General features: G+C 42.8%; 1 protein-coding gene across 12 annotated transcripts in view; it reads right to left on the bottom strand.

Annotated features, from left to right (window-relative positions):
- Window positions 1-5,374: 5,374 nt before the first annotated feature.
- The window catches only part of SENP7 (SUMO specific peptidase 7), a 78,077-nt gene continuing 59,066 nt past the window's right edge, over window positions 5,375-24,385 (bottom strand). For 9 of the 12 annotated variants that reach the window (XM_074999286.1, XM_074999303.1, XM_074999329.1 and 6 more), the window contains 10 exons: window positions 23,665-23,798; window positions 23,170-23,286; window positions 21,034-21,153; window positions 19,395-19,487; window positions 17,289-17,503; window positions 16,719-16,768; window positions 14,364-14,404; window positions 14,049-14,117; window positions 11,057-11,207; window positions 6,657-9,187 (listed from right to left, as the gene is read on the bottom strand). In XM_074999286.1, coding sequence (XP_074855387.1) covers window positions 9,050-9,187; window positions 11,057-11,207; window positions 14,049-14,117; window positions 14,364-14,404; window positions 16,719-16,768; window positions 17,289-17,503; window positions 19,395-19,487; window positions 21,034-21,153; window positions 23,170-23,286; window positions 23,665-23,798 — 1,128 coding nt within the window. In that variant the 3' untranslated portion in view covers window positions 6,657-9,049. Of the gene's footprint in view, window positions 6,629-6,656; window positions 9,188-11,056; window positions 11,208-14,048; window positions 14,118-14,363; window positions 14,405-16,718; window positions 16,769-17,288; window positions 17,504-19,394; window positions 19,488-21,033; window positions 21,154-23,169; window positions 23,287-23,664; window positions 23,799-24,385 lie in introns of those variants that run through there. The other 3 variants (XR_012646204.1, XR_012646205.1, XR_012646203.1) reach the window with 3 other exon arrangements.

Below are 24,385 nucleotides of genomic sequence, written 5' to 3'. Positions count from 1 at the left end.
AGTGGCTGCACACAGCAAGCAGCAGCAACAATGTAGTAGTAGGCATCCTTCAGTCTACGTAGACTATGGATCACGCCCTTCATAGTTCCATTTGGGATCGCCATTTGCAGCATCGACTGTGACTGTGAAAGCCCACATGAGAGTGACAGTCCTTCCTGCATCTGTTGCATGTGTAATGGGTGTCTGGCAGGTCCTTACTGTGCTTTCTGTGGGCTCACTTCTCTGCTAGCTGTCTGATTCTCATCTCATCCTTCTGAAGACCCTTGTGCAGTTCCTGCCTCCATCTGCTGCGATCGTCTGCCAGCTCCTCCCAGCTGTCCAGCTTGATGTCTACCTCTCTGAGGTCTCTCTTGCAGACATCTTTGTAGCGCAGCTGGGGGTGTCCGGGAGGTCTTTTGCCAGAGGCTAGCTCACCATACAGGATATCTTTTGGGATCCTTCCATCATTCATGCTGTGGATGTGGCCAAGCCAGTGCAGCCGCCGCTGCCTGAGGAGGGTGTGCATGGTTAGGATTCCAGCTTGCTCAAGGATAGCAGTGTTGGACACGCTGTCCTTCCACGATATTCCAAGGATGAGCCTGAGGCAGTGCAAGTGGAAGAGTTCAGCCTCTTTTCCTGGCGGGCGTACAGGGTCCAAGACTCACTGCTGTAAAGGAGGGTGCTGAGGATGCAGGCTCTGTAGACTTGCATTTTGGTGTGGGTGTACAACTTGATGTTATTCCACACACTCTTGCTGAGTCTGGACAGAGTTGTGGCTGCTTTTCTGATCCTCCTATTTAGCTCAGTCTCCGATGACAGGGTGTCAGTGATGGTGGACCCGAGGTAAACGAACTCGTGGATGACCTCTAACGAACAGTTGTCAATGCCCTCGTATATCCCCCTGAGATTACCAGAGTCAGCACTGGTCTGGATGCTGCTGCATAGCTCGAGCCAGTAGTTGTTGGCACAGTCCCTGGCTGTCTGCTGTACTGTTTTTCTGGCTGCTCTGAGCGCTTGCAGGGTACTCTGGCTCAGTGAGCGTTTGTACTCCAGGAGTGCAGTGCACTTCTTTTTGATGGCTGGAATCATCTAATCAGAGTTAGCTTCAAACCAGTCATTTGTGTTTCTAGCTCTTCTTCCAAACACCGACAAGGCCATGTTGTAAATTGTATCCCACAGATGCTGCCATCTGGATGTCACATCAGCACCCCCACGTCTCCTGCACAGATTCTCCTTGAGGGTCTCTCTGAACTTTTTGGATCTCTCTGAGTTTGCTGTCTTTCTGGCACCAATGCAGGGCCTTCCAGTTGGTTTAGAGTGGTACAGCTTCTTGGGTATCACCTTGAGTTTGGAGCAAACTAGCGAGTGATCTGTATCGCAGTTGGCACTATGATAGCTGCATGTCAGAAGGACGTTTTTGAGGTTATCACGTCTCATGATGACCACGTCTAGTTGCTGCCAGTGTTTTGAGTGTGGGTGTCTCCAGGACACACTGTGCTGTGGCTTGGTTTGGAAAAATCTGTTTGTGATGGACATTTTCGTTCATTTTTCGCATACTGAAGTGGCCTAAGCAGGAAGGCCATGAGTCATGATTGGCTCCAACTCCTGCACTGAAGTCACACAAAATGTACTGTTGTTCGCGAACAGGTATTTGCGCTATGGCAGCACTAAGCATGTCACAGAACTTGTCTTTTACTTCTGGTGTGGTGTACAGGGTTGGAGCGTAAGCGCTGATCAGATGGACAGGACTGGCGCAAGTTTGAAGTATGACCTGAAGGAGTCTTTCTGATCCGCCCGTGACTAATTCCACCATTTGTAGAAGGGTGTTTCTGATGGCAAAGCCAATACCATGCTCCCTGGGTTGTTCTTGGGCTTCATCATGCCAGAAAAAGGTGTAGTCCTTTTCCTTTAGCGATCCCGAATCTGCGAATCGCGTCTCTTGCAGAGCAGCAATGCCAGCTTGGAGCCTCTTCAGTTCCTCACTGATGACAGCGGTCTTTCGGGTGTCGCTGATGTCCTGAAGATCTTCAGTCAAACCGGTCAGCATGGTCCGCACATTTCAGCAAGCAAGCTTAAAACTTTGCTGGTTTCCTTTTCTTGTTGATTTTCTTATTGGTTTGCCTGGTGCTCAAATTTCAGTCACTTGTCAGGTTTGGGAACCTTAAGCCTCACGCACCCAGTGAGGCAGGTGAACTGTGGCGGGACAGTACCCTTCTGGCTGGGGGCAGACGGTGACTGTCCGGTGAGATGCGATGATCTCTCCCACCGTCAAAGGCAACCCCTGACACTCGTTCTCTATGCCAATCGAGCAAGAGCTTCTAACCGGTATCTGTTACCTCCCGTGTTGGTTCAACGCTGTTAAGTGATGCTGGAATACCTCTCCAGGTGCAAGCCTGGGCAGTTTTTTTTTTTTTGGGACCCTGGGCTGCCCAGACTCCAGTGTTCCCCTCTCAGCTTTACTGATATAGTCCAAAGGAGAGGATAACCTCTACGTCTGGTACCAGCTCAGCTGCAAGAGTTGCCGGGTCAATGCCAGAAGTTGGCACAGAACCGCCTTAGGACTCCCCTCTGGATTTTCTGTCAGGGTTTACTCCCTTAGCCTTGCTCCTCCCCAGGATAACCCACAAGGCAGTGGGGCATGGAGAATGTGGGTAACGATCCCACTACCTCTTGCACCTCCCTGGCACCACGTGTCCCCATAGCTCCCCGTGGCCTGACAACCTCCTCCCCTCCCCAGGGCCCTCCTCCCCACCCCTCTGCCTCCCATCAGCTACCATCACCCCCAGATCCCCCCTCCCTGCCCCCTTGCCCCCCATCCACTCCCATGTCCCCCCACTCCACCACAGTGCCCCCCCATCAGCTCTCATCACCGCCAGGTCCCCCCCCTCCCCCGGCCTCGTGCTGCTGTGGCCCCACATCCTCCAGGAAGGTGCCAATCTCACCGCCCAGCCACGCCCTGGGTCCCTGCCAAAGCTACCAACTCTTCTTCTGACTGTGGCTGCCCCCGGAGCCCCACGGAGCTGCTGCAGGCCACGTGTACAGGGATCTCAGGTCTGGGCCTGAAAGCCCAGGCAACCTGAGCCGGGCGCGCCACCACCAGCCTCCATGGGCGCCACCATCTGTACAGCCGTACCACACGCCCCCAAACCACATGCCCACCACCGACACCCCTCGGTCTTGCCCCCCAGTCCACCTGCGTCCCACTGCCTGCACTGCACCCTGGGGGCAGCAGGTGCCTCAGCTCCAGCCAGCAGTTGGGAACAACACCGCCATCACCATCTTGCCGCCCCTTGCCCCTGTAGAAGTAACTAGCTCCCTCTAAACTCCCCTCTCAAAACTCCCTCCTGTTAACAACTACCCTGTTTGCAAGCGTCCCGGTCGCAAGCTCCCTGGTTGCTTGCCAGCAGGGTTTAAAAAGCTCTGGCCTTCCTGAGAGCCCCTCCCTCTGACTACCACTCAGCATGCCGAGTTTAGATTTCAAACCTAATCAAGGCTAACAGCTTCCAACTGCCAGCCTGAGCACACGGCCTTTCAAACAAACAGACAGCTCAGCACTCCAAACACCAAAACAAACAGACAAACCCAGGCCCAGAACCCCCAAACCCAGACACCCACACACTGCAGAGAGCCACTTACCTGAAGGTGCTATTGTTTGCCCCCTCCTTCCCCAGGAGAGCCCCTCTCAAAACTCCCTCCTGTTAGCAACCACCCTGTTTGCAAGCACCCCGGTCGCAAGCAGCAGCAACAATGGGAATATTGCTTTCTTTGCTCTCTAACCTAGTGAATAAACTGTGAGGCTGTGCTTTTAACTGACCAAAGGCACAATCTATCACCATTCTCCACTTACTCAACATGTAGTTGTACTGCTCCTTACTGCCCTCCAGGCTGACTGCGTATAGCCTCATGTGCTACAGGAGCATGGGACAGGCAGGGTCAGATAACTATTGGCATTTTAACCTCTCTAGTGGTAATTTTTCCATCTGGGAAGAAAGTTCCATCTCTTAGCTTCCTGAAGATGCCCACTTTGTGCAACTTTCCTGACCATCGCAAGCTAATGTTGCTGAAACTTCCCTTGTGATCTACCAGGACCTGCAACACACTAAGAAGTAGCCCTGGCAGTTTAGGAACTCTTTAGCAAGGTGGTCTGATGCCAAGATGGCGATATACATTCTGTCTATCACCTGACTACAGCTAAGGAACGCCATTGCAGCAAACCATCCACTATGTCCTGCATGGTTCCCAGAGTCACTGACCTTCCTAGCAGAAGGGTATTCATTATCCCAGCATCCCTTACTGTAGATTTACCCACTCCAAATTGATTCATGAGTGACCTATAGCAGTCCGGCATTGCAACCTTCCACGGGGCTGTTGTCACTCACTTCTCAACTGTTAGAGTGGATCTCATTCTGGTATTGTGGCGCTTCAGAGCAGGAGAAAGCATTGCAGTGTTCCATGCCAGTGGCCTTATGCACACAGAAGTTTTGCGGTCACTGGTCATCATCCCATGCCTGTGTAACCTGGCAGTCCCAGGAGCCTGTGCTTGTCACCCAGAACCAAAATTGGAATTCAACAAATTCAACAGGCCCGACTGGCGCAAGCACATGCAAACTGATCCACTCATGGAGTTCCTGCACATCTGTGTTCGTAGACTCCTCACATTCTTCCTTGTGCTGGATAAACCACAGCATAACGTACAAGCTGCTTGCAATGCTTGCCACAGCAGTTTGAAGCTGAGTGGCATCCATGCTTGCTGTGCTATGGTATCTGCATAGATAACCAGTGGAAAATTGGTGGAAAAAGACTGTTTCCCATTGCTTTCAAGCAGGGAGGGAGGACATAAGTGTATTGTGGGGATGCTGATTACCTATACCAGGAACTACCCATTACAATGTTTTTATCCCCTCAGGTACTGGCAGCATACTCCAGAATGCAAATGGACAGGAGGAACTGTAGGATGGTTACCCATAATGCTTCAGTTAAAGTCAAAGGTAACAATGCTACTGGGGATGTACTCTGTCAGCCTCATGTGCCCAGTGAGGACATATAACTTCAGCTTTGTAAATTCATATGATAAAATGTTGACCTACCTTCATAGTGTGGACATACCCTTAGGTGTCTGTAGAATCCTCCTTTTTCCCCCTCTTCCACAGTTGTAGCATTAAACTTCTAAACTGTCTCTTGTGACTGTATTGCTAGGATTCTGATTACACTTTAAGCAGTATCTTAATCATACAACAATCGCCTTAGCAGTGTATTAATTCTGAGTTTGATTAAACAGCAGCAACTTGGAAATGCAAAAGCTAACTAAATTAATCTAGCATTGCTTAATTTAATCTTCTCACAAAGGTGCTAATGTGGTCATCTTCGTCTCCCTCCTCTTTGGAGCTGTTGATCTGGAACACACATTTCAACTTGCTCAGTTATTTTGAGGGAAATCGTGATGCCAGGATGCCTGCACTTACCCTTTCACAATATTTTCAGCACCAATATTTGTTGTATAGTTTCTTTAAGAAAATTTTCTCAATCCTCGTGAGGCCTTTTTTCAGATGTTAGTTTGCTTAGCTTAAATCTGGAAATGGATGCCTAATGTTGTATCCCTCTTCCTGCCATTATCAAGGTAAAAGTGCTGTCTGATTTTTCCACCATCTTTTTCACTTGTGGGTTATGACAAAGTGTCTGCTAAAATGAGTTAATTCAAGGTCAAGACCTAGAAGTTCAGGCTCAGATAAGATAGGTGAATTACAAAAGGTGTATGCGTTCCATTCCAGGGGACAAGCCCAGCAGCCCACGTTTATTAAAACACACACTTGCTGTATGACTACCTCAGTCCTTTGGTGCTTGCTAATAACTCATTATTGACAACTTTTAACCAAGGATTTACTTCCTACAGCCTCTCCCATCTTCATCTTTTTTTCTGCTGGTTTGCTCCTGCAGTGATTTTCTGGAAGTGACCTTTCTGTGACTTGGTGCCAAAGCATTCACTGTAGACCGTAATCTTCTGAAACCATCTTTCATTGCTGTCAGGTCATCACCAGAGTCTGGTGACCTTCAGCTGAAAGAGAGCAGTATTTTGAGCATCTGATGAAGTGAGTCTGCGCTCACGAAAGCTCATGCTCAAAACTTTTCTGTTAGTCTATAAGGTGCCACAGGACCCTTCGTTGTTGTAAACTACAGGTTTTTAAACAGAGTAAAGCCTCCTGGTATCCGAAGTTATACATGCAGAGTATAAATCTTTGCTAGAATCTGTAGCTTTTGAACTAGTGTTAAATTCTTATGCCCTCAATCCTCTGGTCCATAATAGCATACTTGAAACAAGCCCTGGAGAGCCAGAGAACATGTGGGCAAAGATGGTTTTACCATTTTGGCTCCTGATGCAAGTCACAGCAGTCTCAGGGTGGTTCTAACTGATGTCTCCTTCAGTGGTTCCCAAGGTGCCACTGCAAAAAGTGAGGGTTCCCAGAGCTCAGTACTATCTGGCCATACCCCATTCTCACTCACAGCACATCCATCATGCATGTGGGCAAGACTGAGAAGGGGAACCAATATGTCTGGTTGAGCCAGGGGACTCTCCAGCTGACCACATATACCGGGTTTAAGGTTGCGATGAGTCACAGGAGTGGCAGAAAGCTGATCTGCTGGGATCAACAATCTAGACAAAAATAATAAAATGCTTTTCACTCAAGGAATTGTGAATAATTAAAATGTCGTTTTAAGAGATGAAGAGCAACAACTACAATAACCATGTTCAAAATTAATTAGATGAGTTACAGTACTCAAAACAAAATACAAAAGAACAAACAAAAGTTAACAGATATGTTAGGTAAGTGACAAGCTGATAAGATACCACAGCTCATACTTAACTCACTGGTTATAAAGAAAGGGGACAATCAAGTCAACAACTTTTAAGGATTTTTAATATCAAACACTGGCATTTTCAAAACACATTTCCTTCAGCAATTCTAAATGAAGGTTTCAATGTCATAAAATTATTTTTAAAGATTGCCCCTTTTATTTTTAAAAACGTACAAATGCCCAAGTAAGAGAGGGCTGGTACTATTTTATTATTAAAAGGAATTTTACTGAAGTAAAAAAAAATATATTACAATTTTAACAGGTTCAAGAGAAAAAATACCCATCAACTGAAAAAGTACAGTGTGACTATATACACTTACTTACTCACTCTTTTTCCCATGTCTACAATAAAAACAAAAACTTACGTTTAATACTTCTGATGCTGTGGTTAAGGTAAGGAAAGCTACACATGTTTATGGAGATGGAGACTGATGCAAATAAGAAATGAAATTGCTGTAGTTTACCCTTGAAAGGTCTACTGCAAAACTAAAATGGAAATGAAGTTAAGCCCAGAAATCTGTTCTGACTGCTCCCACCTGGCTGAAGACAGGCAGAAGGTAATGGCGCTCAACAAAGAATCTTATTTTAAAAATATTTTTCCTCACTCTGTAAAATCATCTGAGACGTCCTGGTTTGGGACAGAATGCATTTCTATGGTGAGCGCTCTCCTAAAGAGAAGGTCAGATCTTCCAACTGATGTACGTTAAGTCAATGAAGTTACATTGCTTTATATCAGATGAGGATCTGGTCCTGAGCCTCAGTTGTAGGGGGATTCAACATGTTTCCAAGCCTCCCTCTATTATCATTTTAGTTCTGCAATTCACTTTCAGTTTTGAAGACTCCAGCTTTTTCTGGTTCTCAGCTGCAATGCTGCTTTAAAACACAGATGGGGGAGGAGTGACTGTTAGTGATTAATTGAAATACAATTCAGGCAAAGGACACTCTGAAACATGCACTGACTTACCAGAGAACAGAAGAAAGCTCCTTCTCAACACAGCCACTTAACTCCTATTAGTGACTATGGGAGAAATACACATATATATTAAAAGACAATTAAATCTCTCTGTGCCTAACACCTTTTTGAAAAATTGGCTAAATATACATACAATCACTTGTTCTAGCTTATCAAATAAAGGCCCTGTTCAAATACAAAACCCAAGCATCTTCATAAGATTCCATAGGACTAACTCCCATTCGTAAAGTTAAAGTTGCAGGAATGGACCCTGAATACTTATGCAGTCTCTAAAGGTGTATTGCATATATTCACATAAAGGGTTTTTTTGAATGAATGTACGTGTGTATATTTCACGTTAAATCTCCTAAAAACAAGCATACTGGCCAAACCTTGTTTATCGTATACACATGCGAGTCATTCTATCAGTCAATAGAGAAAAACCATAAGAGTAGGGCGGGTAGGATTTAATTTACTGACTTTGCAATCACCATGTACTTATATTTTAAAATCAAGACCATTTTCTAAAATTTTGGTTAAGGAAAAAAACGATCTAAAAATATAGAATAAAGTTCACTTGTTACCTTGCAAGGCTTCGCACTTCACCCTGGAACACGTTTTCAATTTCTTCAAAAGTAAGTTTTATTATGGAAACACCTGAACAACAATTTCAATTCTCAACAGGCTGATTTCCTGTTGGATGCAGGTTACCCTTGACTCAGTTTATTAAAAGATATACCACAAAAGGCATATCTAAAGAGATTCAGTACTGTATTCTCAAACTAAAAAATACATAGTATTTGTACTGTACACAAGAATTGCAAAATAGGAGAAGTTACAATCTAGGTCTGAGATCACATTATCTGTTATGTTAAACAAGGAGGCATCACATATGACACCCATACACTCAGCTCCCCAAGTTACATGAATGTAACTAGCGGAGAAGAACACACTCCCTAGAATTAAAATATTTTCACATCTTTGCAGCATATACCTGTATGCTGCTCCCAAGATTCCAAGTGAAAACTCTATTAGCCAACTATTAACTTTAAATTACATATTTACACTTTATCTACACCCTGCCACCACGAGGATCCTCCAACCATACGATTCAATTACAATGCTTCAGAATAAGCTTACAACAACCAACCAAAACAGAAAGTGCTATTTTTTTCCTCTCTCACAAGGGAGAGTCCAAATGCTCCTGAGCAGCTTTCCAGTATTTTATTCTGTAATGTTTGTGCCAGGTTTGGCTGAACAGATTCATTAGCTTCTGCTGCCACTTTGCTGTTGCAAGTGCAGTCGCAAGATCAGGTCTCGAATTTCTTCCCGTTTGTTCCTCACCACCTGGCGAGGGAACCACCGCTCCAAGTGCATTGGCAGCTCCAAGTTAACAATAGGATCCTGATGGCAAAAAAGAGTAGTTTTTAAATGATATCTTTGCACTGCTTGCTTTTTAACCAGACTTGCATGCACACTATTTCTGAGACTGGACAGTGCTGTTATAACATACTCACTGTACATTGCAACCTCCTCATAAGTCACATTTCTGTGCAACTTAGGGGAGCCAGGAAACTGATGAAGGCACCACCCCTGGTCAGTTTCCTGGGTGCAGTGAGTGGAGGGGAGCTGGGGACCAGGACGCAGCCTGGCTCCTGGCTCCCCTCAGCTTGCAGAGCCACGAAACTGACCAGGGCTGGTGCCTTCATTAGTCTCCCCACTCCTGTCAGTGGTGGCAACTGAGAGCCTGACTCTCAGCTGCCATCACTGAAAGGAGCATGTGAACCTCTCCTGTCACTAGCAGTTTCCCAATCCTGTCAGGGGTGGCAGTCGCCTTAACCTGAGACATGCGCAACTCGGTTGCGCGTATCTTGGGGGTTTACTGTACAATGTTAAAGACTGGAAAAGCAATGAGAAGTCCTGTGGAAACTTATAGATTAACAGAGTTATTGAAAAATAACCTTTCATGGGCAAACACCCACTTCATCAGATGCAAGTCAGACTAGAAGTATACAGTAAGACATAAGCGAATCAATATAGCAGTTTGCCCCAGGAAATTGTGTAAACACCTTACAAAAGGTCAGTTTTGGGAGATACATGAGAGGTAGCTTGTGCCCAACACTCACATAGACAGAGAAATTAAGCAAGTCCCACCTGAAAAGGGAGCATCGACTGAAGCGTGACACTTCAGGAATGTATCATGGTGAGGGAGGAAACAACATTCTGCAACTAGCAAAGCTGGGGAAAACTGCAGGACAGGAGAGAAACTGGATGGCAGCAGGGTAGAGGGACAGAGGGGAGAGCACACGCACATTATGCCCACTAGCTAATTAGTCTCACATGGCCCTGAAATTCTTATGTTGCAGGATGATGTTTCTGACAGCACAACAGTCCCATGTGTCTCCCCTACCATTTATCTGATGGTGAAGGAAAGACAAACACAAAGAATGACTCTGCAGGTCTCAGCAGCACACCACAAGGGAGGTTTCAGGTTCAGCCAGCAACTCAACAAGATGGCTGGGAAAGAATACTTGCTCTGGCAATGGGACCACTGCTCCACGTTATGCTGGTGGAGAAGGATAAAGCAAAGAACGCGCTTGTCCTAACTAAAGTAGATGCTTAAATGCCACAAACTAGTTCAGCTTGTGGCTGCACACGACAATTTTTTAACTGAACTGATCACACATCAGGAAAGAAAAATGTGACATCAAAACATTAAGTTATAATAAAGAGAAAAAGGAAAGAATCAGTGTACAGAAAAGCACCTCCTCAAGTGACTAGAAAGCAAGCTGTTCAGAAAGACCAGTGCTGAGCTTCAGCTCATGTTTGTAGGAGCTTATCATGCTCTTCCGCACAGAGAAATGTGCTCATGGACTGAGGACCCACACACGACTCTCTATACGCAGAACTTTGATTCAGGGAGGTAGAAAAGGTGCAGTACTGACATGCAAGGGGCCTTCTTCCCTTCAGCCTGTGTCAAAAAAGCACGCTCTGCACAAATTTCAAATACACCAGCAGGCTTAGAAGCCACATCTCATCAAGTGGCCACAAAGCTCTACCCAAGTGAGGTAGAAGGGCAGTTGCTGAAAGTCCAACTGCAAAGAAAAACAGAGGGGCTACCCTGCAGCTCTGACTCTAGGGCAAGGGTAGATCTTCTCTGTCTCCTCCAGTGGAACAATTTATTATGCCTCTCGATTGGGCACTCAGTGGGATTTGAAGATTTCACTTAGAAGGAGGCTATAAGCAGACACTTATAATATGCCTACACTGTACCTGGAAGAAGGTTTCCACATACTGCAGTAAATATACTCCACAATCGCTGCTGTTATCCTGTTTTGGTACTCTGGGACAGAAATCCACCATTGTTGATTTGCTGAATTCCCTGTGTGTTTTTCGTTTAGCTTCCCACTCTATTTCCAGGTACCTGAAATAAAACCAAGAATAAGTTAAAAACTCAAGAAATGGCCTTCTAAATGCTGACATTTTTGAGATATTGCATGTTCTAAAACAATACTGAATAACCACCGCAATTTTCTAGACAATTTTCTTACACAACCTATCACAAAAATCCACTTGAAAATGTACAGATAATTCTGTGGTTTTATACCACATGTGACTATCACAAATAATTTATATTATGCAGGAAACATCCACTACGACTACTAATACTTAACCCTTGTACTCCACGTGGAGCAAAGGTCATCCACAAGTCTCCACCAGTTTACTCTGGGGAAAAAATTTCTAGCTGGCTCCAGGAGTACACCGGTTGTTGTCCTTCAGTCTCAGCAGACCTCCTCCACATTGTCCAAGGGCTTCCTCTTTTGCGTTTTCCTTGCGGGTTCCATGTGAGAGCTTGACGGACTATGCTAGATGATGGTTTTCTGAGAGTGCAGCCTACCCATCTCCACTTTCTTCTCTTGATTTCAGTGTCAACTGGTTCTTATCCTGCTCTGTTCCAAAGCTCCTCATTTGTGATGACCCTTTTTATTAGGTCTCCTGCATTTTGCTCTTTTCGTCTTTTTATACAATAAACAAGAACCACAGTCTAGTTCAGTCCCAAGTACCTCAAATTTTCCATAGGGCACTGATTCAAAATAGACTTTTTTGTATGCTACATTAAAGTAATTTGCTCTGTGCAAAACTACTGAAAGAATGTTTCAAGGCTTGGTGTTGAAACAGTGACACAAAGTACTCCCTATCAATTTCTCTTCCATACATATACTTAAAATAGTACATCTGGTCTAATGTGGCTCAAGTTACTATTCCAATTCTAGATAATTACATATATGTGTATTTATACTTCTCCACAGCTACTTTTATACTGAGGCAGGGGTCAACAATGAAAATAGCAAGAGCAGCCTTTCCCCCCCAGTTCAGTTTAAAAAAAAAATCAATAATTCAAGAGCCACAATGCATGTGAATAAGACTTTATTAGCAACACAATTCAAACACAGATACAGTACCATATCCCACAATGCAGTGCACATATGAAAGGGGGAGTTATCCAACATTTGAAGATCACTTATTTGCTATTTAGATATGAGTTGCTCATTTCTGTGCATTTTAGATGATCACAGTTTATCAAAAATAATCAGGAGGCATTTTTTTTAAATTTACTTTGCAATTGCAGCGCCTGGAGCCACAAAGAAGTCCTTAAAGAGCCACATGTGGTCCCAGAGGTGCAAGTTACAGACCCCTGCACTATGGTACTGAGCTTCAGACATTTCAGGGCTGTTCTTATTCTAGCCTTCCAAGACAGCTACTAATATTCTAATCTGACTAATCAGTATGAGCAAATTTTTAGCCATCCTCAACCAGGTATCATATTTCATCTGTGTGCAAAAATGCAGTAACGGCCTGTGTCATGAATGAATGCCTGTATAGGGTTAAACCAAGAGAGAGTGGTTTCTCTGCTGGCAAGCAGCCAGGTGAGCCAATGGAAAAAAAAAGAGAGAGGGATTTTTGAACTGAAGCAGTTACCTGCTGAGGGCTCACCCTTGTGTGTGGCTGAAGGAGAGACAGAGATGGGTTAAGCCTGAGCAGACTTGGAGGAGTCAGTAAATATCCAGCCCTCAAAGATCTGGACATACCAATATGTAAGTAAAAAGGAAATGTTTAGTCAGATGCGATCAAGTTATTTTCTTATTTTGAGTTTGGTGCAGGACTTCTCAGGCCGGCTGCTGTACCCCTGTGCATTGTAACTTTTTAACTGACTTCCAGAGAAGTCATTCTCTCAGCTTTAATTGACCGTTTTTATTTGCTCTGTAACACCTGGCAACCAAAACAAAAAAGCAGTCCAGTAGCACTTTAAAGAGTAACAAAATAATTTATTAGGTGATGAGCTTTCATGGGACAGACTCACTTCTTCAGATCATAGCCATACGAGAACAGACTCAATATTTAAGGCACAGAGAACCTAGCAACCAAGTATGCTTTATCACGTATATCTTTTGTTGGGTTAATACATCACCCTTTTTTAAAGCAATGACTTGATTCCTGTGTCCTAGAGAAGTGTCTGTGTATATGCATGTCTAAGACTGAAAGGTCAGCTATCAGACTGCAGGTTAATATCTTCCTTTTTGTTTTCACGCTCTCTCCAAAGGGAGGGTTAAGAGCTTGGGATTACCCCACAGGGAGATATCCTAAATATGGCTTCAGGGTTCTAAAGAGGGGTTTTCTCACTTGGGTGGCAGCAGCCACTCCCATGATCAGGAAATCTGTGACCTTGGGAAGCTTTTAATCAAAAGCCAATAGAAGCCAAGTATTTTTAAAGTCTCTTGCGGACCCCCACCTTCTCCACTTGGAATGTCAGTGTAGGGAACAGCCTTGACAGCATGCAACACTGAACTGTCATTGTGCGCTCACAGAACTGAAAGATTTTCTGAAAAACTGGCCATTTAAAAACAGCACTACTGGTTTAAATGAATTACGTACCAACAACATACTTGAGCTGTATTATCATAATACCTTAGATTACTGAAATGGAGCTTTAAAGAAGAGTCTAGCATACTTTTTTTTTTCCCCCATTGCACACTATACTTAGAGAGGATAATGAAGTGGGCTTGTAATTATGTCAACCCTGCAGAGAGAGCTTTACAACTCAACAACAGAAGTTTGCATTGCAGGCTGTTGATTAAAGTTTTCTACTGTTCCCAAGTTTTGTACAATTTTTAAAAGAATGTAAATCACACATTTTGGATTTAAAATCTGCCCAGACAATGTTTCTTTCTAACATAAGAATAAAACCAAAGCAACTGTTACTCACTCTCTCAAGATCTGAACTGTATTCTGCAGAGAACCTGCTTTCAAGGAATCCAAGATGAGTATACAAGGCCTGTTGACAGCAAAACCAAAAATCAGCTTAATCGTTCATTGGCATATAAATTGAGTGGCAAAAGAGATTTTTATTTATGACTCAGTTTAGGTAGTAATGAGTAGAAAAGTCAAGCAATCAACCAGGAAACCTGAACAAAGCACCCTTAAAGGTAACCCTTACTATGTGCAGAGCTCAGTGTTTCCACCAAATTACCGAATATGGACGTTACTCTGTTGGCATATTATTATTAAAGCGTAAACCTACCTCTTACAAACTTTCCTTAATTTGGAATTGCTTAAAGAGCTCTGAAAAAAAATTAATAAGTTTTACAAGTTGTATCCAAGAAAACCACAAAATGACTTCATATTTTAATAAGCTAAAGCCCAATTGGATAAGTTCACGTGTAACAAAGTGATCACAAAGCCGAAATGCCTTTGATATATTAAAAACAATCAAATATGAATGTATTTCATTGAGAATGAAAAGGGACTTCAACATGAATTTTGAAATGATAAAATTCTAAAAGAAGATTCATTAAATAGTATTTTTTGTCTTCAAAAATCCTATAAAAAACAATCAGTGGTTTTGCTGCTCCCATGCTGATGTTTATAGCCATCATTCCAGAAACATACAGATTAAGTGTACTTATCCAAAAAGTGACATTTTCAAGTTAACGACAATTTACCTGTACTGGAGGCTCTTTGAAATGTGTGGTCCCTATCTATATTCGACACACAGGTACATACTGCACACCATGCAGCTGACTCTGGAAATTTTTAGTAAGTAGTGGCCTTGGGTCTGCACCTATGTAGTGCAGAAGGCACAAAGGGCAGAATGGAACAATGCCCCTTCAGCTCCTTTTCTTACCATGAATCTAGAGATGATCTGCAACATTGGGGATGGAGGACGGTAATGGAGTACAAAGAGTGACCAGACACCTCAGAGAACACAAGTATCTCTGCAGACAGCACATTCATTCCTCCTGAGTTCAGGGAGGGACACACCGAGAGATGCTGCACTTGGTGGTGACATGACACAGACAGACTTGGCATAGCCCCTCTTTGGAGGAACAAGCTCCCTAAGGTGGGGAGTAACTAAACTAACTGCTAACTTTAAAAACACTGAACTATTATGCCATTAAACAATTGATAAATCATATTCACAGATTTGCAGAAGACGAAGGGCAAAGCACACACAGGGTTCTGACTCAAGCCATACAGCAGTAAGAAGGAACTGGGAGAGGTATTAGTCCTCACTGCCATTGTGCCCATGGTTCAGGGCATAAGGAATTCCATGGCATGTGCACAGATCAACGGATGCTGCTTAGAAAAAAATTTCCAGACTCCAGCACACAGTACAGAAGTATACGCGTGGAATACATACAAGGACCATCACTCAAAGAAGCACATAGGGCTAAAATGGAGAGTTTATGCTCAAAGAGGCAATGACTAGCCCCGAAGAAGCAGCGGAAAGAAAAAACTGTGACTCAAACATGCCCCTCTGGGTCATAATTTCTCCACAGCTCCTGTTTCAGATTAGGTGAATATACTGCATCAGCTCATTACTGGTCACACCACTTCCCTTTCCTCGCATCTAACCTGTTCTATTGCCTGGCAGAGGAGCACAGACAACTCCTACTCCCTTCCCCTTCTCATTCAAATACTTTCATAGAGGGAGTACCAGACACTAGTTCTGACTGGGTCCTATGCAGTCACATGGAGGCAGGGATGGAGGACGTCACACCCTTTTAATTCTTTCTGCATTTGCATTAGACAGAGCCACCACCTATCCCATACCCTTTCTAAAAATCGAACAGATGCCTTCCTGCCTGCACTGTCCCTGCTTCAGTCTGCTCTCCCTGCCAGCTACAGAGGCCACCATTCTACAGAACCCAACCACCCCAAAGACACTTCTGATTCATAATGCAGCTCATCTTCCATTATCACTCTGTCCATCTTGAACAGAGCAAGCAGAGCCCAACACCTCAAGACTGGGGTCACAGGATGCAGTATCAAGAAGCTACAGTGAAATGTGTCTCGGGTACTATGATAGCAATAACTCAGCCTAAAAACATTAGGGGCTCCGATATAGATAGTAAAATTTGCAAAACTGTCATGTAAATTTATGAGCCCAGATATACAACAGTCTCCTCTGTTCTTCACTAGATAATGAAATAAATCATTTTATTCAGTATTTTAAAAAACTTGCTCTCAGTATAAAATTTTTACATAGTTGAACTGTTAAAAACATTGATGGAAATTATTACCCTCCTTCACTGCAAGCAATTTACTTTTCTCAGAAGTCGATCTATTTGGCTAATGAAGACCCTCATGACAAGTGTCAGGTATGACTACACAGGCCAAGCCAATTTTACAAAAATGTAAGTTTTATTTCATAGCAATGACATTCAAGCAATCTAATTATGCCAGGCTAAAATAAAATCCAATCATGTGCTTGTCCAATACAGCCAAATATATAATACTACTGTCATTGTTTAAAAGGATGGCAGAGAGTTTTGTCCTAAATTTTATTTTTCAAGGCAATTTTTAATCTGACAGGTGTCAGACGACCACTAAAGACATCCCAATCTCTACATTGTCAATACCGAAAAGTACTTACTTCACTATCATCTGACTTCAAGTTCAGAGGTGAACTATGACAATCTTTACCTAGTGTGAGACAAATTGAAAAACAATTATTTCCTACTTTTTGGCTCAAATATTTACATTTGCTGGTGAATGGTTCTATCCCCATTGCAAAGAAGATGGCATGAGCATAAACTTCGTTGCCTTCAGTACAAGCATGTCTTAATTGCAGAATACTGTTTAAGGTTCTCTTGAACCAACTTGCACTGAAAACAATGAGAGGTTTGGGTTTTTTTCCCCATTGACTTTGAGGGGAGTCTGACTAGCACCCTAATATGGAAATCTAATTTAGGACTACATTATACCCTGAATCTCACATACAGCTTCAATTCATACCTCAGAAAGTTGCACACAGGCATCAAGAACACAACACTGCCCCTCATATAGATCAGAAAATGTTTCTATATATGCTAATCTGCAAAACCCACTATATCTTTCTTGCAAAAAAATTGAGTTGTCTTTGGTAAGTGCCTCATTAAAGCACTGCAGTATTACTAGAGCTCTCTAACCATTTTTTCTTCATTTTCTCTTAAAAAGTCACTACCTTCGGAGTGAAGATTGTTCTTTACAGCAGGTTCTTCTTCACCTTTCCAATTATCCTTAAAGACCAGCACGGTGTTTGTTTTAGGTGTTTCTCTCTTTTCTGACTGAAGTGGAGACTTCTGAGTCTGGGACTGCAGTGAACTCTGATTTGGAGAGTCCTCATATACTGCTTCTTCTAACCAAGGAAAGCAAATGACTGCAATATACCAATGAGACCTGCCATGTGGATGGGAAGGAAACAAAAAAGGTCAGAATTCAGTATTCAAGCGTCCTTTAAAAGCTGCGGGAAGCCTTTGGAATTAATGAGCTAATGGATTTAATACACTGTTGTTGCTCCACTACTGTGTCTGTCAGTTGACCTTTTCCAAGCTTGTTTAGAAGAACACAATGATCTGCATATCCTCATACTCATTTTCACCTCAGCAGCATGACACCATTGCAAAGTTAACTCTCACCTTCCTGTTTCTTAAGTACTATTCCTACAACATGGTTGTCAATACACATTCTCAGCAAACAAACAAGCCCTCAGAATATCCTAATCAAATGATGAGTGCCAGGTATGAAAACATGGATATTGTTGACATTATATTCCACCAACCTCAACGCATTTACATGACTTCATTCTACAGCTGCTCTTTTGTGCACAGGTTGAACCCCAAAACCAGGACTCTCTGGATCTGGCAACATCCATGGTCTAGTAGAAAGCTCCTGGCCAGAAGGCTAGTGGAAGTAGGGCCAGAGGCTGGAGTCCTGCCAGGCAGAAGCCCTCTGATGGGGCCAGCAGCCTGTGCTTTGTGAGCCCAGGGGGTCCAGAACCCAGACTGGGTCTGATGGCGGCCCAGCAGGGGACAGGGGCTGGTAATAGCCTGGCCAGAGGCAGCAGCCTAAATGGGCTGGATGTACAGGAGCCAGAGGCAGGGGAAAAGAAGCAAAGCCAGTGGCAGGCTGACGGGGATGGAGGCAGGGGACCTCCTCTGGTCTGATAAATTCCCTCTTTCGAGACTGGTCAGGTCTGGAGGGTGACAGACCAGGGAAGTCCAGCCTGTACTTCCATCCACATCATTTATCAACTCTAATGAGACTTCCACATGTGGGGCAGGGCAGAATCAGATCCTTATATTAGTACTGCTTATACTAGATATAATTCTACAGGGAATTGCTTACACCTCCCTCTTCACCAACTTCCCCCCCACCCACCCCCATAAAACCCTTTCTGCAATAAAACAGACCCCCAAAAAACTAAGCTTTAATCAGAACTGCGAAATCTGGATGAGCTTTTAGTAATTATATCTTCCACACAATGAACAGGATTGCTCTTTATTTTACTTATAATTCAGAGTCTTGGAAACCATTTTCTTGTTGACCAATGAGCCAGAATCAGAACATGGAAAAACTGAACAGTTCCAAGAGTGTTCCTACTCACCTTTCTAACCCTGGTACATAACGAGAGCACACCTCGGAACAAATCTATTCCGTTTCACACCCCACTTCAACTTTGCCAATTTCCTAAATTGCTATAGTTAGAGACTGATCTGTTACACTATTGTAAATGCAGGCTCTTGACATTCAGTGCTTTAAATCTACAGTCAGGAAACTCTAGCCTTCTACTGGTATTTATTCTATGCTAGAACCTCCGTAATTCAGGTATCCCCAATCCAGGAACACCCATGGTTTGGATCTTGGCTGGGTGGAAGGAAGATGCAGCTCTGTGTACTGTTGATCCCAATCTCAGCTGTTAGAGGGTGGAACAGCAGTGAAACAGAACACTTCTCCAGAGGCTTTTCCTTGCCACTCCCACAGTGGCAGAGGGCATGGAGCCATGTGTGATCCTGGTAGTGGAGCATCAGGTAAGTGCCCCACCCCATCACCCTCACACCTAGACCCCACAGCATCCTCCCTGGCCCAGAAAGTTATATAGCATAGCATAACCCATTTCCCAGGATTGCTGGATTAATGAGGTTCAAGTGTATTACTAGTGTATCATAAGATATTGGACCATAGATATTTAACTGGTTCCTCTGAGGGTAAATTTCACACCTATGGAATTTTAAGATTCATAAAATGGTACCACAAAATACAGTTTCAAAAGCATGTGTGTCATACTTACTCCTCATTAACAGGCACAAAGATATAATCTTTGTTAAAGATGTTTATATGTCGAGTCCACGTTCTTACTCTTTTGTGTCTTCTTTGTGCCACTCTGTGAATACAAAAGAAACAATTACTGCTGGTTTTTTGGGGTTTTTTTTTTTTGGGTGGGGGGGGAGCGATAAGCAGGAAAGGTGTTGCTGTGACTACGTCAGGTTTGCCAACATTCAGCATGTGATGTTCCTCTTAAAGCCACAGCTACTGGCGTCATGCAATTATGGGAGACTCTCAGCTGAAACTGGGAATCTTTTTTTTCCAGACTTCCCTGTTGCCAATCTAAATATCCTTAAAGGGAATGTATTTCAAATGCACTGAATGTTAACAGGCTCACAAATGTGGCGGATAGGAACTTAGCTCCCTCATAAACCACTGTTCAGGGACAGGAAGCAAGTCTTAAAAAATATCTCAACAGTTAGAGCGGGGAGATGCAGAGACCGGCAAAACACGTCATCCAGAATGTATGTGTGAGACAACATTTATCTAACAGGCGGGTTACAGGTATGTACTGTCGTGATCTGTGCACTGAATAATTTTCGGAGTCTTTTTAGTTGAACTTTTTTGAGCTAGATTTTCCATAGATTTTTAAGGCCAGAAAGGATCATTATGAACATCTCATCTGATTTTCTACATTACACAGGTAGTAGAGGATGGGGTTCTAACTCCTGCATGAAGCAATGGGTCATGGAAGATGGGCTTTTATAACAATTTTGAACCAAGGATCTTGAATGATTTACAAGCAAGCATTCATGAACTCAACCACACAACACCCCTTTAGAGGACAAGTACAGTTAATTACCCCATTTTATAGAGGCAAAAATCTAAATAACAGAATGTAAGTGCCTTGGAGTGCCAAGATCACATTATAAAAAGTCAAAATAGAACACCAATCTCTACTGGTTCCGTGCATGAAGCCAGAAAATCTGAACTTGATTTTCAGATTTTCTAATGTAGCACAGAATTACGTGAAAACTACTGAATGATTTGTCAAGTTCTATGGACAAGTCAACTTTGGGTGAAATTCATCATGTTCCAGAAGCTGTGAGTGTTATTTACAACTTGTTTTCTCTGGAAAGAATCTGACTATTTCTCTCACAAAAAAAAAAAATCTTTGCGTTTATTACATAAACATAACACAAATGGAGCAGCTTTATGTGCTAACTTTAAAAGAGACAGTGAAAATCCTTCCTGAAAAATTGAATGACTCTTCAACAAAAGGAGTAACCAAACCAAGTGAAAACATATTGCATTCCAGACCTCAGAAAAAATCTGGAGGAAAGGAAATGCACTGTTTGTATTTAGAATCAAATATCCAAACTTCAATAAAATACATCATTACTATGATATGACTGCAACCCTAAACTATGAGCTGTAGGATATCTAGAAGACCTGAGAACATACAGAATGCTACATGAAAAAGGATAATTTAATTAAAGAACATGAGTGATCCACAAAGCACATTCACTATAGGAGAACACAGTGCATTATTAATTTCTTTTTCTGGTTTCTAATTAAGACCATGATTATTAGTACTTGTCTGCTAAAATAACAAAGCCTTGACATCCGAAAAGTGACACTGTGACATGTTGAAGTGAACTTACGAAAGTTTGGGATCTTCTTCAGAGTTTTTTTCTGTCCTGGTCAGGCACTTGTAGAAAAAGCTGCTAAAAACGTGTGACCGCTCAGCAAGCTGCTTTGGTGCTTTCTCCAGCAGAAGATATCTATTAAAGATACAATGGCAGCTTTTTACTACTCTATGTGGAAGTTACCTTCCCCTGAAACATAATCATCATAAAATACTTAGCTAAATCAAGGTTATTTTCCATTTTGTAATCTGTTATTTTCACAGCTGCTAACCTATTTTAATTATGTCTATGTGGTTAATCACTGCACTAGCCAAGCGACACACACAGTTACTAAGGGCACAGTCCCATTGAAGAAGCCACTGACATGAAGGGGTGTCACTCACTATCCTAGGTTGCTCCTCACTGCTTTATGGGCTTTGTAAAGCATTGGTCCACTTCAGACAGTTCCTGAAAGGTGGCAGAATACATAAAAGCCTACACTCCTACAAGCAATTCCTGGAAGCTATCAGGAAACAATGAATTTAGCACCATTTTCTTGAGAAGTTTTTAAGGACTGCAGCTTTGAGAGAAAGGAAACTTGTAAAGATGCCTCCTCATGCTGTTAAGTGCTGAGAATGCTCTACTTCATGCAAGTGGAATAAAAAATGGTTCTTAGAGATATCTAAGACTTGCTGCTCAAATCCATTCCACCGCAGGAGTGTGTACAATCATCAGAGGCTTTTCTCTTAATGGTATTCAAAAGGCTGGATGTGGCACCTTCTGCTCATCTGTGTCAGGTGGCCCCGCCTTATGTCCTCTACGTTTCTTCTTGCCAACATCTCTGACAGAGGGGCAGGAGGACGGGAAACGGAACAGACAGGAACAATACATCTTAAGGAACGGATATGAAAAGTGGATAACCTTTTTCCTTCTTTGATTTTCTTCTATGATTAGATTTCAAACTATGAGAAATCCTGAAAGAAGACAGATAACTTTTAAATAAGACCTGCTCCTCTCTCACTAGTGATTTGTATTAAGAGATGTCCATGTAACTCATCACCTCCTATCGGCTGAACTGATGTGTGCCATTCAGTAAGCTCGAAGGCTGCTGATATTTTCCAAGAAACCCATTCTGAAGCTTTCAAAAGCAAGATTCATATGCATTGATGGGATACCTACATACATTCTCAATTATCTATCAGACTGAGACACTTTTTTTTTTTTAAATGAGAGTGAGAAAGCAAAAACTAGCCTGGTCAAATAACATCTTAACAGATGAATTCTTAGCTTTCAGACTGGAAAGGAGAAGGAAAAGTGAGAGCCTGCTCATGTTAATTCTATTGTAGATGACGCCTAAGCAGAATCCTTGGAGGCATGCTCAGATAGCTGCACACTGGAGCACTGCTCTGCTGAAACCATCTCAGTTTAGTTCTCCTCTGCACCTCTGATGAATCTTCCACACCAGTCATGCTCCCTGTTTTGTATCGCATCGATGGCACTGTTCTTAATATCCAAAGATAACTTCTCTCTAGGGTTGCCAACTTTGTAATATTTAAAAAACAAAACACACTCCAGCAGAAATGGAGAAAATCCTCTGCTCTGAGGCCTTGCCCCAATGCTCCACTCCCAGTTTCCTCCTGTTCCTTCATCCTTTTATTACTCGCTGTTCTTCCCTTCTTCCTGCCTACCTGGGTTGGGAAGGACTCAGTTACAGACCTGAGGTTTGGAGCAACAGCCACCTTACACAGGTTAGGAAGTGGCCTCAGACGAGTAGGGTATGGTGCAGGTAAGGACCAAGCACCTCCCTTGCCCACAGAAACTGGGCTTTGGATGTCCAGTCAGTAGATCTGCCTGAAAACTGTCAGGTGCCCTTTTCAACTGGACTTTCTGGTAGGAAAATTAGGCACCTAGCAACTCTACTTCACTTAAAGTAAATTCATCTCAACAGTGGAAACACTACAGCTATTCCACTCTAGTGTACACAACAGTATCTTTGGGATAATTACAGGGAACTTACAGGGAATACAGACAGACTAAAAATAGGGTCTGCCTATTTCAAAACTGGAATTAGACCAAGTCTTTGGCTCTACGTAATCACCACAGATTGTTTAAAGATCAGTATTTTAAGGTTTAATTATCTAAATGACTCTTACTCCTCCCTTTATTACTTACTTAAGATAGAAGTCAATGATGACATCATTGAGGAATTCTCCATACTCTAAACATGCTAGATCCTCTCTTGTGACACCCAGTCCTCCTTTTGTGGGTGGGGGTGGATAAACAATCAAGCTAGAAAACAAAAGTGATGTTATAACAAAATGAACTGTAGTTTAACAAGACACTTAGAAAAATTTCCTGGACTGGTGGCTGTAAACAAACTTTTTTGGCCCATGGGAAAGCTGGCCACATCCATGATAAGTGGACATCTGGCTGACCATGGACATTGCTTGGAGAAGAGTGTGACAGACTAGAGAAGTTCAACCTGTACAGATCTGCTTAACTTAGAATAGAAATACTTTACCTGTAACACAGCACCTTTTACCCAAAAATCTCAAAGTGATTTACAGACATCAATAAAGCCATTAATTTATTCCAGCTATTTACTTACAAAAAAAACCCTAGGATTGCAAATTGTATAACTGCTCATTTAAATAAAAGTATACATACTTCTGAACAGGTCCAGTTTCTTTTATTTCTTTCCATTCATCATCTGACTTAGATGACAAAGAAATGGAATAGCAACCATGATTTTGCTTCTGCAACAAAGCATAACTTGGCTTGGAGACATTTGCTTTTGGTTCCTAATGGTGGAAAGAGAAAACAAAAACCTAATCAAAAAATTCATCTTCATACACAAGTGAACAGACAGCAAAGGCCAGAAGTAAAAACAACCCTCATATGTTTTACCATCTGCAACAAATCTTCATTATTCAATTTACCCATTTTTCATTAAATCTTCATATTTTGTCCCCCTTCTATGGGCCAAAGCTACCAAAAACAGAAATTTAACACTTACATGCAACTTAATCAGTTCAGTAATCAATACACCCATCATTAAGTCAAAGTACTCATATAGACAGCAACATTAGCGGGCACCTATACAGCACTTTTCTCTTCCAAATCATTAACAAATATTAATCAGCCGTGCGAGTTGGGCAACATTATCCCCAACTTTCTGAAAAGGAAACAGAAGCAAAAAGGCTAAGGCTGGAATGTCAGAGGTGTTGAGCACTCCACTGGCTTCAGTGAGGAACTGCAGTCACTGGGCACATCAAGCCTCCAGCGACCTGACAAAAGCCACTGAGCCATCATAAAAGCAGGGAGCAGAACAGATGAATTCTTGGCTCCTAGTTTTGTGCTCAGACCAACCCACCCTTCCTATGCCAAT

Source organism: Carettochelys insculpta, chromosome 1 (assembly GCF_033958435.1).
Source record: "Carettochelys insculpta isolate YL-2023 chromosome 1, ASM3395843v1, whole genome shotgun sequence".
Classification (NCBI taxonomy): domain Eukaryota; kingdom Metazoa; phylum Chordata; order Testudines; family Carettochelyidae; genus Carettochelys; species Carettochelys insculpta.
The sequence above is the reverse complement of the archived record's forward strand: the minus strand, read 5'-3'. Positions and strand labels throughout refer to the sequence as shown.